This window comes from Taudactylus pleione, unplaced genomic scaffold (genome assembly GCF_031769625.1).
Source record: "Taudactylus pleione unplaced genomic scaffold, aTauple2 ptg000043l, whole genome shotgun sequence".
Classification (NCBI taxonomy): domain Eukaryota; kingdom Metazoa; phylum Chordata; class Amphibia; order Anura; family Myobatrachidae; genus Taudactylus; species Taudactylus pleione.
The window spans coordinates 18,884,871-18,897,006 of record NW_028284445.1 but is presented as its reverse complement, the minus strand read 5'-3'; the positions used below and the strand labels follow the sequence as shown (position 1 = coordinate 18,897,006).

The 12,136-nt window shown below is 44.8% G+C and overlaps 1 protein-coding gene across 1 annotated transcript in view; it reads right to left on the bottom strand.

The window, feature by feature from the left end:
• The window catches only part of MTMR6 (myotubularin related protein 6), a 66,230-nt gene extending 55,114 nt beyond the window's left edge, over window positions 1-11,116 (bottom strand). The window contains exon 1 of the mRNA XM_088460289.1: window positions 10,971-11,116. Coding sequence (XP_088316415.1) covers window positions 10,971-10,994 — 24 coding nt within the window. The 5' untranslated portion in view covers window positions 10,995-11,116. The remainder of the gene's footprint in view (window positions 1-10,970) is intronic.
• Window positions 11,117-12,136: the final 1,020 nt, after the last annotated feature.

The window sequence follows — 12,136 nt, the reverse complement described above, 5'->3', positions numbered from 1 at the left end:
TTGACATGGTAACTGGTGACCATGTGAACATATCCCTGATAAAAGGTAAGCCAATCATTGTACAGTGCATTATAGCTGGTTCATCACACTGTTCTGGAATTATGCGCCTCACACTACAAGAGGACACGATGTCAGTGCAGATTAATCAGGACTATCTATATCCATTCTCTGACAACAAAGAGAAGCTTCATCATGGATTGCAGCAAAGCAAGAGACAGTCTGTGTGTGAAGCGGAAGTACTGGCAAACAGCAGATAAAGTTACTGTATATAGACGTACAAACAGATGCAATAAGCTAACACACTGTGCCGAGTGCACCAAGCAATGTGTGTGTCTGAGGCTGGATAACAAGTAACGGAAGTTTGTGCCAGAGTCATCCCACATCCTATAGTTACTGTATAGATTATAGAAACATTATACAGGACTTATTAATTGTCTATCCACTATTTTCTGAACTGGTATTTCCACATCTTTTAAATAAACATATCTTGGTAAGGTCAGTCATGTATTCCTCAATTTGGCCTTTTTTGTATTTAGGTCTACACCAGGGGTGGACAATAAGCTGCCCTCCAGCTGCTGGGTTTACACTCAGTAAAACTACCCCTGAGCTAAGTTTTGTTTTCACTAGCACTGATGAGAGCAAGATGCTCTCTCTGATGAACCAGAGGCTATTGGGGTTTGGGGGCATGAAACTTGCCCATGGTACAATCAGCCAGTTCTATGTGGTTCGCCTGTCACCACCGCCCACGAAGAGTAAACCGTAAACTCGGGAGTTCAGAGTTGTGGTGGTTACAGTTAAAAATAAACAATACAATGTTGCCTGTTTCAACTTAAATAGCTAGATTTAAGTGTTTTCTTTAACTTTTTTTGTATTGAACAGCGAACATTACTAGAGAGACATAGGATAGTGGAGTATGGTAAACATTTCCACATACAAAATGGCATTTGGTTAAGCCCTATAACTAAACCTAGTGTACGAGACGCATTTCGGTATCAGATGTCGAAGCCGGATAATTGGCTGAGACAGGATCGGTTTAAAATTAAATCTGCGCGACGCCATTTTGCGAATGGCAATGAGACGCCACATTGCGACTGGCCGCCTAGCACCATTTTAGTGAATCTCGCCCATTATAAGTACATACGGCGATGCTATTATTTAGCGTTGTGCGATTCCCACGCAATAGAAAGAAGTTAAAAGTCCTCATCCTATAAATACAGACAGTCACTAAAACATATGAAATGATCAACCCTGCAAAACACGTACCACGATGTACTCCACAAAACACGTAGTCGCACAGCGCTAACTAGCATCTTTTCCCAAAACCCCAATACTTACACACTGCACACTTACAAAAAAGGTTCCCTAGCATTAAAGTGTTAAATATTCAAGGTTTATTCAGTGATTATTGATGTTGTGTAATAAAGGTTATTTGATATCTAAGGTTTAGTACATGGTAAGCAGACCCTGTTTGGTTTTGTACTGATCCAGTGTCTTTGCAGATTCTGGTACCATCGGTGAGAAGATCGCAACATGTGTCTGCAAACTATGGACTACAGAGAGCTAAATATTAAAATGTACTCTGTAATGTAACCAGCTTAGATTTAGTACGCAGCGGGAAAAAGGACACAAAGGGCTATTGGAGGCTGGTTTGTGTCCATTCGAATTGACCTATGAACTATACTGTAACAGAAGAACCAGGAAGAAGAACCAATGGAATCATGCCAAACTGTTCTATTGTATTGCCTATCCCTGTAAGAGTATATATGTGGGCTCTCTAAACTTGGATGCCAGTCTTCTTGCCTTGCTGTTGACGGAGGTTTCTATATTGATGCCGGTATCTGGGACCAGAGTGCGTGCGTATGTAACAACAGTACCTTGCGTCTGTATGATTTATCTGCACTAATTGTATTTAGATCACAGCGTGTAACCATCTGATTTATATTGAATAATAACTTTTTGTGCTTTGGAAACACACTCAAAGTCTGAAAGCATTTATTTCATGTGCGACTCATTACGCTAAATTGCGACAATTTTAGAAGGTATAGGTAGGAATCCATACAGATGAGCTGTAACGACTTTAAATGATGTCAAATTACTATAAATCATTGAGGGTGATTTAGTTGTTCAGCGCTGCCATTTAAACTGCACTGGAGTTATTCAATTGTCTGCGCGGCCAGCCCCATGCTGGTCGTGATGGCCGCATTTGCGTGCCCTAATATACGGAATTCACTGCATCAAGCGACTTCTCCCGTGCTAAGGGCTGGATGCATTGCAGTTTAGGTGCGTCCAGCCCCAAAGACCTAATTTCCGTGGATTTCTGCTGGCACCTCAGGAGGGTGCAAACATAAATCCAAGTACAGTCTCGGGGCTGGTCACGCAAAGAAACTAAATAGTTCCCGGTCACTTTAGATGGGAGCTACACTATCCAGAAACTACTGAATCACCCCCTTTATATTTATAATAGCATCAACTTTGATATCGCCTCAATAGAAAGTGGGACTGAAAGTCAATATATGGTATGTTTCTATTATCCATAAAAGCATTCTACCTCCTACTGGGGCTGGCTAACCCTGCTGTCTTACATATTCCATATACCAACACATTGCACAATACATGGCACTTCCTTTGAAAAGGACGACCATGTCCTTGCACTCTACATATAGTTGTAGTGGAGATGGGAGGTCCTCAGCGATTTCTTACATGGCGCATTGTAAGTTTAATATGCACATTTTTTATGTTTGACAGCTTTGCTCACAAAGAGGGATCCGCCAGGATGTTATCAGTTAGTAATAGGAACTGAGGGAAATTTCTAAATATTAATTTTTATTAACCTTTTTGTTAGTACTGAGCCAACACTATGGTGTGCTTTACATTGGACTATAGTTATCAGATAACACAAACCCAAGAATTTATTGAACAGGTCTGGCCTGCATGACCAATTACAGATCATTTCAACTTTTATACAAAATTATTGTTAGAAATATATAGCGATTAGCTAAAGTGCACATATATAATTCCATTTATTGCTAAATACAAGCTGCCCTATTGCTTTCTCTGCCAAGGTAAAATGCTACATTCGTGGGGGAAATTTAATGAAGAGCGATTTGTCATAAGCGCCGATTTTCAGTGATTCTTGACGCTGGATTTAATGCTTAGTATTACCAAACAATGGGCCTGATTCAAAGATGAACGCAATGGCGATTATGTAGGCAGATTGAGCAATCGTTCGTCATTGCGAATGCGTAGAAGTCCCGCACTCTGCGTGCACAGCGATCGCACTGTGATTACGGACGCACAGAGGAATCCAATGCAAAGCGAGCGACAGGCTGTCAGCTTTTGGGGGTGCTAGCAGGGAGTGGTCATAAAAACTCCAGCGTGACTGACCGTCTGAACGCCGTTACATGGGCGTGCATAAACTAGTGGTTGCGATCCCATACGCAGCTCTGCATGTTAGGAGAGCTGCCAGATCTGCTCTATGGAATCGTTAACATAATATCGCAGCTGTATTCCAATGCTGCAATCGCATTGGCGTTCATCTCTGAATCAGACGAGAGAGAGCGAGAGAGCGCTACATGGGGCATAGCATAAGGGGCACAACTACAGGGGGCATAGCATAAGGGGCACAACTACTGGGGCACTGCATAATGGGCACAACTACAGGGGGCACTGCATAATGGTATTGGAGTATAAATAATGGGGTACCCGCGCACTGAGTGTGCTTCTTTGTAACCAGGTGTGCTGCTCCACTTGAGGTACCCATCTCTCAAAATAAATTAGATAATAACCACGGACTGGGTCCCGTCTTGTTGCCCAGTCTGGAGTCTTCATGTTCCTGTCCGGGTGACCGGTCTCGCTCCTGTAACGCTGTGCCGGGATCTGGTCTTTCCCATGGTCACCTCTAGGAGCGCTCTCTTGCACTAGGTTCTCAACTCTTCATATCAAGGCAGCACACCATCACCCAAAGGATCATAACAGCCAGCACCTGTAATTACTACACCTACCCAACATATTGATTATTCAACTCACAATATCATTGGGCACTAGACAATACTTTGTGGTATTGGAGTATATCAGAGGTGACCCATTACACCTGGCCCTAGCTGGGATAAAGGTCCCAGCTCATGTCCTACTTAACTGAACAGATTGGACGTGGCATGAATTACCTATGACGATATTGTACCCATTATCCACAGCAACCTGAAATCCATCAATATCCTGATACACGAGAAGATTGAGAACAAGTACACTACAAAATACTGCTATAACACGGAAATAAACATGAATAAGATGTATACATATATAATGTGAAATCACATGCATATTTATTATTAATACACAAAATATATTCTACAAAATATAAGAAGAGTGGTCTCAGACCACTGGGGTGGAAACAGTGTGGTCGGTGTTTGCAGGCAAGCCTGCAGTGAGAAGTAGGCTCCGGCAGGTGAAGACTTGGTAGGTCGAGAGGCACACTACATGCGCCCGGCATCTATTCTCCCCGTCAGCAACGCTTGGGGGCTGTCCGGCGTGTCCGTAAGAGCCGGGCACGCTGCATGAGTGACATGTCTTATAGACACGCCCCCTTTTCAATGACCACGCCCCCTTTTCGGGCGAAGGTGCGCGCACAAAGGTGCCCTCTCTGGCTCCGGCGCCCTGCTTGCCGCCGGAGCTAGAGTGAACACTATGATCCCATGCAGCTTTATGCGGGGGGGGCAGCATATCGGGTGGTCGCCCGTGTGTGGGGACCGCCCGATATGTGGTAAGATGTATATCGCACAGTGTATGGGCGGTTTTACACGGATGTGTGTAATAAAAGCTTATAGGGGCTTCTTTATGGATGAACAGCAGTAGTGCATACTATGGTAGTGCTATGAAGTAACTTAGTTCCAAGCTCTAAGCATAGTAGGGATTACCCTAGATGGGATCCCTTTCCGACGTAAGATGGCCCTTTCAACAGCCACCCAGTCAAACGTAGCAGCTTTACGTCTGGATAGACTAACAGACCCTGGTGCCAAAGATCTCCTCTCAGAGGAAGAGGCCAAGGATCGATCAACAGAAGACATATGTTGGAATACCAAGCTCTGCGAGGCCAATCAGGAGCCACTAAGAGAACCTTGCACCTCTCCCGTATGATGCGCTGTAGAGTCCGAGGGAGAAGGGGAAAAGGTGGGAACAGATAGACAAATCGGAACTTCCACGTTGTTGAAAGTGCTTCCACTCCCACTGCCTCGGGGTCTCCTATCCGAAAGCAGTACAAAAGGTAAGAGATGATTTTGTCTGGACGCCATGAGGTCGACTTGTGGATGACCCATCCTGAGGACAAGTTGATGAAACACCTGAGGATGGAGCGCCTATTCTGCTGGATGTACGACCTGTCAGTTGAGATAATCTTCCTCCCAAAAGTTGACGTCTGGTATCAAGATTGCTGAAATCGCCACTGCGAACTCTTCTGCCCAGATCGGGATGCGGCTTACTTCTTTCATTGCCTCCCGACTTCTGGTGCCGCCCTATCGATTTATGCACGCCACTGCCGAGGCGTAGTCCGACTGAACTCGGACTGCTGAGCTCAACCACAGGAGATTGTGCTAGCTGAAGAGTATAAAAAACTGCCCGAATTCCAAGATGTTTATTGGCAGACTCGCTTCCTGAGAGGTCCAACGACCTTGGAAGTGGTGTTCCTGAATCGCAGCCCCCTCATCCTCTCAGACTCGCGTCTGTGGTCAGGAGAGTCCTTCCCAAATTCCGAATCTCTTGGCCTCCAAGAGGAGCGCTGAGTTCAGCCACCAGTGAAGGAATATCCGAGTTCTGGGACATAACCTCACGCGCAGGTGAAGAAAAAGATGGGATCCTGATCATTGGGAGACAAGGTCTAGTTGAAAACGGTCTGTAATGGAAAAGTCCATAAGGAATCGCCTCGAATACCGCCACCATCTTCCCCAGTAGTCAAATGCAGACATGCACAGATACCAGATGCCAACAGTAAAGCATCCCGAGACCATTCATGTGTGGGGTTGCTTCTCAGACAAGGGAGTGGGCTCACTCACAATTGACTAAAGAATGGTACCAAAACATCCTCCAAGAGCAACTTATCCCAACCATCCAAGAACAGTTTGGTGACGAACAATGCCTTTTCCAGCACCTTGCTATAAGGCAAAAGTGATAACTAAGTGGCTCGGGGAACAAAACATCAAAATTTTGGGTCCATGGCCAGGAAACTCCACAGACCTTAATCCTATTGAGAACTTGTGGTTAATCCTCAATAGGCGGGTGGACAAACAAAAACCCACAGATTCTGACAAGCTCCACACGTTGATTAGGCAAGAATGGGCGGCCATCAGTCAGTATGTGGCCCAGAAGTTGATTGACAGCATGCCAGGGCGAATTGCAGAGGTCTTGAAAAAGAAGGGACAACACTGCAAATATTGACTCTTTGCATAAACTTAATGTAATTGTCAATAAAAGCCTTTGACACTTATGAAATGCTTGTAATTGTACTTCAGTATACCATAGTAACATCTGACAAAAAGGTGTAAAAACACTGAAGCCAGTGAGATGTACAGTATAAAATCAGTTATTTTGAAAACAAACTCTGTTGTACAAGCTAAGGAGGAAAAGTGGACAAGTGAAGATACCCATAGCAACCAATCCGCTTCTATCATTTTATAGAATTGACTTGCTAAATTCTAGTTGGAAGCCAATTGGTTGCTATGGTAACTTCCCCACATGTCCATTTCTCCACTCTTTAGGTTTGATACATTTCCCCCATAGAATCTATATGCTTTAAGGTATATATATCTATTATATAGATTTATATATGCACACACACCTATAGACCAGGGACGTGCACTCAGGGTAGGCAGTCATACTCCTGAGATTTGATATAAAAATTATTAGAATAATACAAAGAAGATATTTATAACTTATAAATATCTTTTGTTTATTGTAATAATTTTTATAGTTAACACTGACCAGCTTTGTTTAGCTTTCTGGGACTGCAGGGAGAGGTGAGGCAGCAACAGCTCAGCCTCGCTTCTGTATAGTTAGACAATGCTTGCAGAGCTGGGGGTGGGACCACACCAGTAAGCTGCACAGAAAGAGAGCTAATAGAGGCATGCCTCTAAGTATGGGAGACATGCCTTGAGCACTGATGGACACCTTGGATGTGTCATGTGGCCAGAAAATGGACTGCAGTGTTTAGAGATCGGAGCTCAGTCACTAGAAACGAGAAGACTCAGAGATGAAGGTAGGAGAATCAATGGACACTGAAGCTTAGTGTAGTGAGAGGAGAGTTAAAATGAGTAGGGGGTGAGAGAGGCTCCCAGCACTCAGACCCATCTCAATGTATGCCTCTCCAGCCATTGACCTCACCGCTATAGACAGTGTATTGTCAGGGCCGATGCAAGGTTTCTCAGCAAAACTTCAGCCTACCTTTCCCCCCACAACCCCAGCCTATCCCTAACCTTAGGCATCCTCAGCATGTCGACATTTCATGTGGTGACAGTTCCAATGTCGACATTGTGAACATAGACATTCTTAGGACAGGACTTGACAATTTTTTCTAAAATCTAGGAGCCAGGATGAAAGTGTAGGAGCCAGATCACTGTCCTCCTGTAAAAAATTACAGGAGTGATTGAGGAGCACAGCTGTGTGTGTTATGCAACTGTTATACACACTATACTAGTCCACAAAACGGTTGCAGTTGAATGGATATACAGTAGTAACATGGAGGCCCCCTCACTGCTCTGCACAGCTCCCCTGCTCCACCCTCCAGTAATAACGGACCACATTTCATAGAAAACAGTGGTTCCAGAAAGTACACCAGAACCCCCTTCCCCTCGTGGTGACACCGCTATCCCTCTGAAGCTGCTCCGCAATCCCTGGCCATGCAGAGACCCTATTACCAGAGAGCTCTATGCAGCCAGATAGGAGACAGTAGACAGCCGGGATGTACAGGAGGATCAGCTTAGACTGAGACAGACAGCATGGGTCAGAGCAGGCCAGGATGGAGAGGAGTAGTCAGCGCAGGCTGGGATTGAGAGGAGGAGTCAGTGCAGGATGGGAGGGACAGGAGGAGTCAGCGCAGGATGGGACGGACACAGGCATAGCAGTCACCGCAGACGACACTCAGCGCACACACTCGCTACTCTGCATGAAATGAATGCAGCAATACTATAGGCACGAATCTCCGCGGGAGCTGATGAGGATCTGCTTCCTCCCTCACTGTAAAATCTGGTTGCCAGGCAGCAAAATCTGGTAGCCATGGCAACCTGGCCCCTGGGATTTGTCAAGCCCTGGCCTAATGGAAGTGTTGTACATTTATAAAGTATATATTTGCTTTAATTTGTCACTGTGTTAACATACACTTTGATGTAGATCACTTGTTACCACTTCCTCTCTGAGGTTGAAAGCAGCTTATTCAGCAGTAGGCCATATTAACTTTTATTTTTAGATAACCAGAATACAGACTATTTTATGCATGTATGTATATATTTATGTATATAGTACCACTGGAAGCACAGCATTCTACATATATGAACAGCAAAAAGAAAACAATACAGGGGTTTGGGGTAATTAAGCATTCAGTTCATATTTATGGAATGAAATAGTGAATGAGGTAATTGCATCTCTACAGAAGATTCAATTAAAGCTCAGCGATCACCTAAGGCAGTGAGTTTCCAAACTCGGTTCTCAAGGCATCCTAACAGTTCAGGTTTTAAGGATGTCCATGCATAAGCATAGGTGACTAAGGACTTGATTCAGAGATGGACGCAGCGCTCATGTTCCAGCAGTTGAGTGATTTTTTGCTACTGCGCATGTGCAAAAAGTCCAGGAAACCCTTACTGCGCACGAGGAAATCCAAGTGTCTTTTGTCGTTTGTAATAGTGTAATGCAGCAGCGGTTTTCAACCGCTGTGCCGTGACACACTGGGTGGTTGTGAAGTGTGCCGCGGCGACGGTCAGAGCCCTCGTGCACATTATACCGTACTGCTGCCCAGGCGGACGCTGAGCTCCTCTGGGAGGCTCAGACAAGCCCGGGCCGTCACCTGCCTAGACGAGGCGGCGTGACATCACAGGTTACGCACGCCACGTTGACTGCCCGCTCCGCCAGCCCTCGTCTCTACCGCCCACCTGCCTGGACATCCGCCCATCTGCCTGCCCGCTCGCTGCTGACAGCTCTGCAGTATGAGAGGCACAAGTTTTATTTTTGTTGATCAATGTGCATGATATTTCTCTTGGAGGACCAGCCAAGGTTTTTTTATTTTAGTGGGACCAATTTTTTCTCTGTGGGGAGCAATGTGATGCTTTTTGTTTATTCTGCGGAGGCCACTGTAGTGGGGGCCAATATGTATGTTTTTCCATAGTTTGTGCACGCCGTATCGCCGGATGGTGTGCCTTGGCAATTTTAAAATCTGACTGACAGATTTTATCTAACAATCTGAAAGCCATCAGATATTGTGGCCATACACTGTGAGATATTTCTTAGTTCATGAAAACAATATCTGGGTTCCTCCCCTGGGAAGGAGACATTTCCCTGTTCATCCCCTGTGAAGGAAGAGGTTAAATGTAGGGATCTGTCGCAGGAGTACATGCACTGCCAGATGCGGCAAAGAAATTTGTAACAGTGATGGGCGCCCAAAAACAATCGAATAGCTCTCGTCACTTTTAACCGGGAACTGCGGCCGCAAAAAAGCAACTGAATTCCTCCTTAACACAGGAAGAACATAAACATTCCACACAGATTAGGCCTTATTCAGGAATCAAATGCACAACTCCAGCCCTGTGAGTCAGCAACACTAACCGCGATGCCATTGTCCTGTCCCAAAACAAACCTTGTTGGGTATATTTACTAAATTGTGGGTTTTTAGAAGTGGAGATGTTGCCCATAGCAACCAATCAGATTTTAGCTTTTATATTCTAGAAGGTGCTAGATAAATGTTAAGTATAATCTAGTTGGTTGCTATGGGCAACATCTCCACTTGTAAAAACCAGCACTTTAGTAAATATATCCCCTGTGACTTGGAAACTATAGATAAATCACAATTATATGAAAAAGTCATATAAATATTTTATCACTTCCTGTGACATTAAGCAGAGGGGTATTCAGTTGTGGTGATGTGTGGTTGTGATGTGTAACTCTGAAAAAACCGCCGCCAATTACAGTAACCCAGCATCGCAGATTTCCCTGTGCAACTCCATGATGTGCGAGCAAAAATCTGCAATGCTGTTACCAGAGAAACAACTGGAAAGCCAGCAAAGCCGCCACCTCAGCTAATAGAGTACCCTCCTTATTTTGTGATTATTATTATTTTTTTTTACATTTTAAATGTATTATTCCAAACTTTGGCAACCAGAGGCTCTTTAGCTACTGTACAAGTTTCTAAAGACTGGCAGGGACTTGTAGTTTCACAACAGCTGAAGGCTCGCGGGTTGCCTGATGCCTTAAAATAAAGTGTCTTCTGAAAGTGATGACAACATACGTGGTTAATGTCACAAAAGAGGTAACAACACAAGGACACCCTGAGACTTGTAGTTCCACAACAGTTGGAGAGCCACAGGTTACCTGCATAATAATACAGCATCACAATGTGAATATCCTACTTCCTATGAAGAGAACCTCTGAGAGCAGCCCTGTATTGCAGCTAGTGTGCATGCACAGGGCAGGGCTTGTAAAATGACACTTGGTTACAGGACATTGCCAGTGGATAGCAGGTAATAGCACTGACAACAACTCTTGTGCAATAGACACAATGACAGTCTGTATGCTGCAAGAATCCTGTGTAACAATTCAGATCAGTCTCCATCTTAGCTGGCCAAGGATGGTGTGCACACTACTTAGTCCGCCACTGGTTATATTTATTAACTACAAAGCAAGACATGTACAATGCTGCTATGCAGAAATAGCTCATACATGACTTAGCTCTGCCCCTACAGAGATGCTGCTATAGGGTAGCCCTGTACTGACTACATTACCTTGGTGGTCCTGATGTGCTCCATCTCTGCTCCCCTCTGTGGGATGCGGCCTCCCAATTGTTCAGTCCCTGCAGCTCAGCCTCAGTCCTTGCAGCTGCTCTGTGCTCTCTGCTTCCTGCGGCAGCTGCTGCCGGGAGACACTTCCTGGTGCGATCACAGGGAATGATGACACAGTACTGCTAGATGTGAGCGCTGCCACTGCACAGTGCCACCCTAAGGACACACAGGGAACTGCTACAGAGATGGAACACACAGACACACCTATCCCATCCTGTGCTGCTGATACTGCTGCGCTGCATGCAAAGTTGTTGTACACTCCAAACTACAAACATTTTTTGCGTTCTGGAGGACTGTAGTTGTACATAAGGCACCTGGGTTACAATCCATTAAATGGCTAACATTGCTTCCTGCAACAGCCCCTGTAATATTGCTGGCAGTGAAGACATGTGGGTCTTAACCTTGTGGTGCTGAAAGCATGCCCAAGATATGAAGAAAAATAAAAAGCTTTCAGATACTAAGCAGGTGCAGCACCCAGAATAAGGAGGCAGCCTGGATTGTTGTCATATTTTAAAATAGTTTCCACAGACACTTTCCTGCTGAGCTGGTGAATATGATGATACTAATAGGTGCTTGTTGCATAGTATAATACCCATTATGATTGGCAGGGTCATGCCTTCAGCATAGGGTTTATGTTACATTAATTCATATTAGCAGCCCCACCTAGTGGTCAGGACAGTAGCAGCTCAAATCTGATCTATTTTGTCCTTCTCAACATGCCTTAGCAGTCTAGCAATGCATTCTGGGCTAAAGGAGCTGTAAGCAGCCATTTCTTATTTTCACATGGTCCCAGGCAGACATCTCATATGCTCAACCCTGGTATAGCATCCGATGTTTTACCATGCTCACACTCGTTCATACGCACGTATCTGTGTACATTCATACAAGTTCCTCTATTGAATAATAAATTCCGTTCTTCAGACCACATCTGACTGGATTATTGGAAGATAGAGTATTGGTTATGCTGTCTGCTCCAAATTTGTCAGACACATAGTGTGGGGCAGAACAGTAAAACATCGGGCTCCCAGCGTGTGATGCATATATCTGACTTCGTCAGCAACATTTTCTGTCAGCAAGTGGGACACATACTGACTCTCAGAGCTGTTACA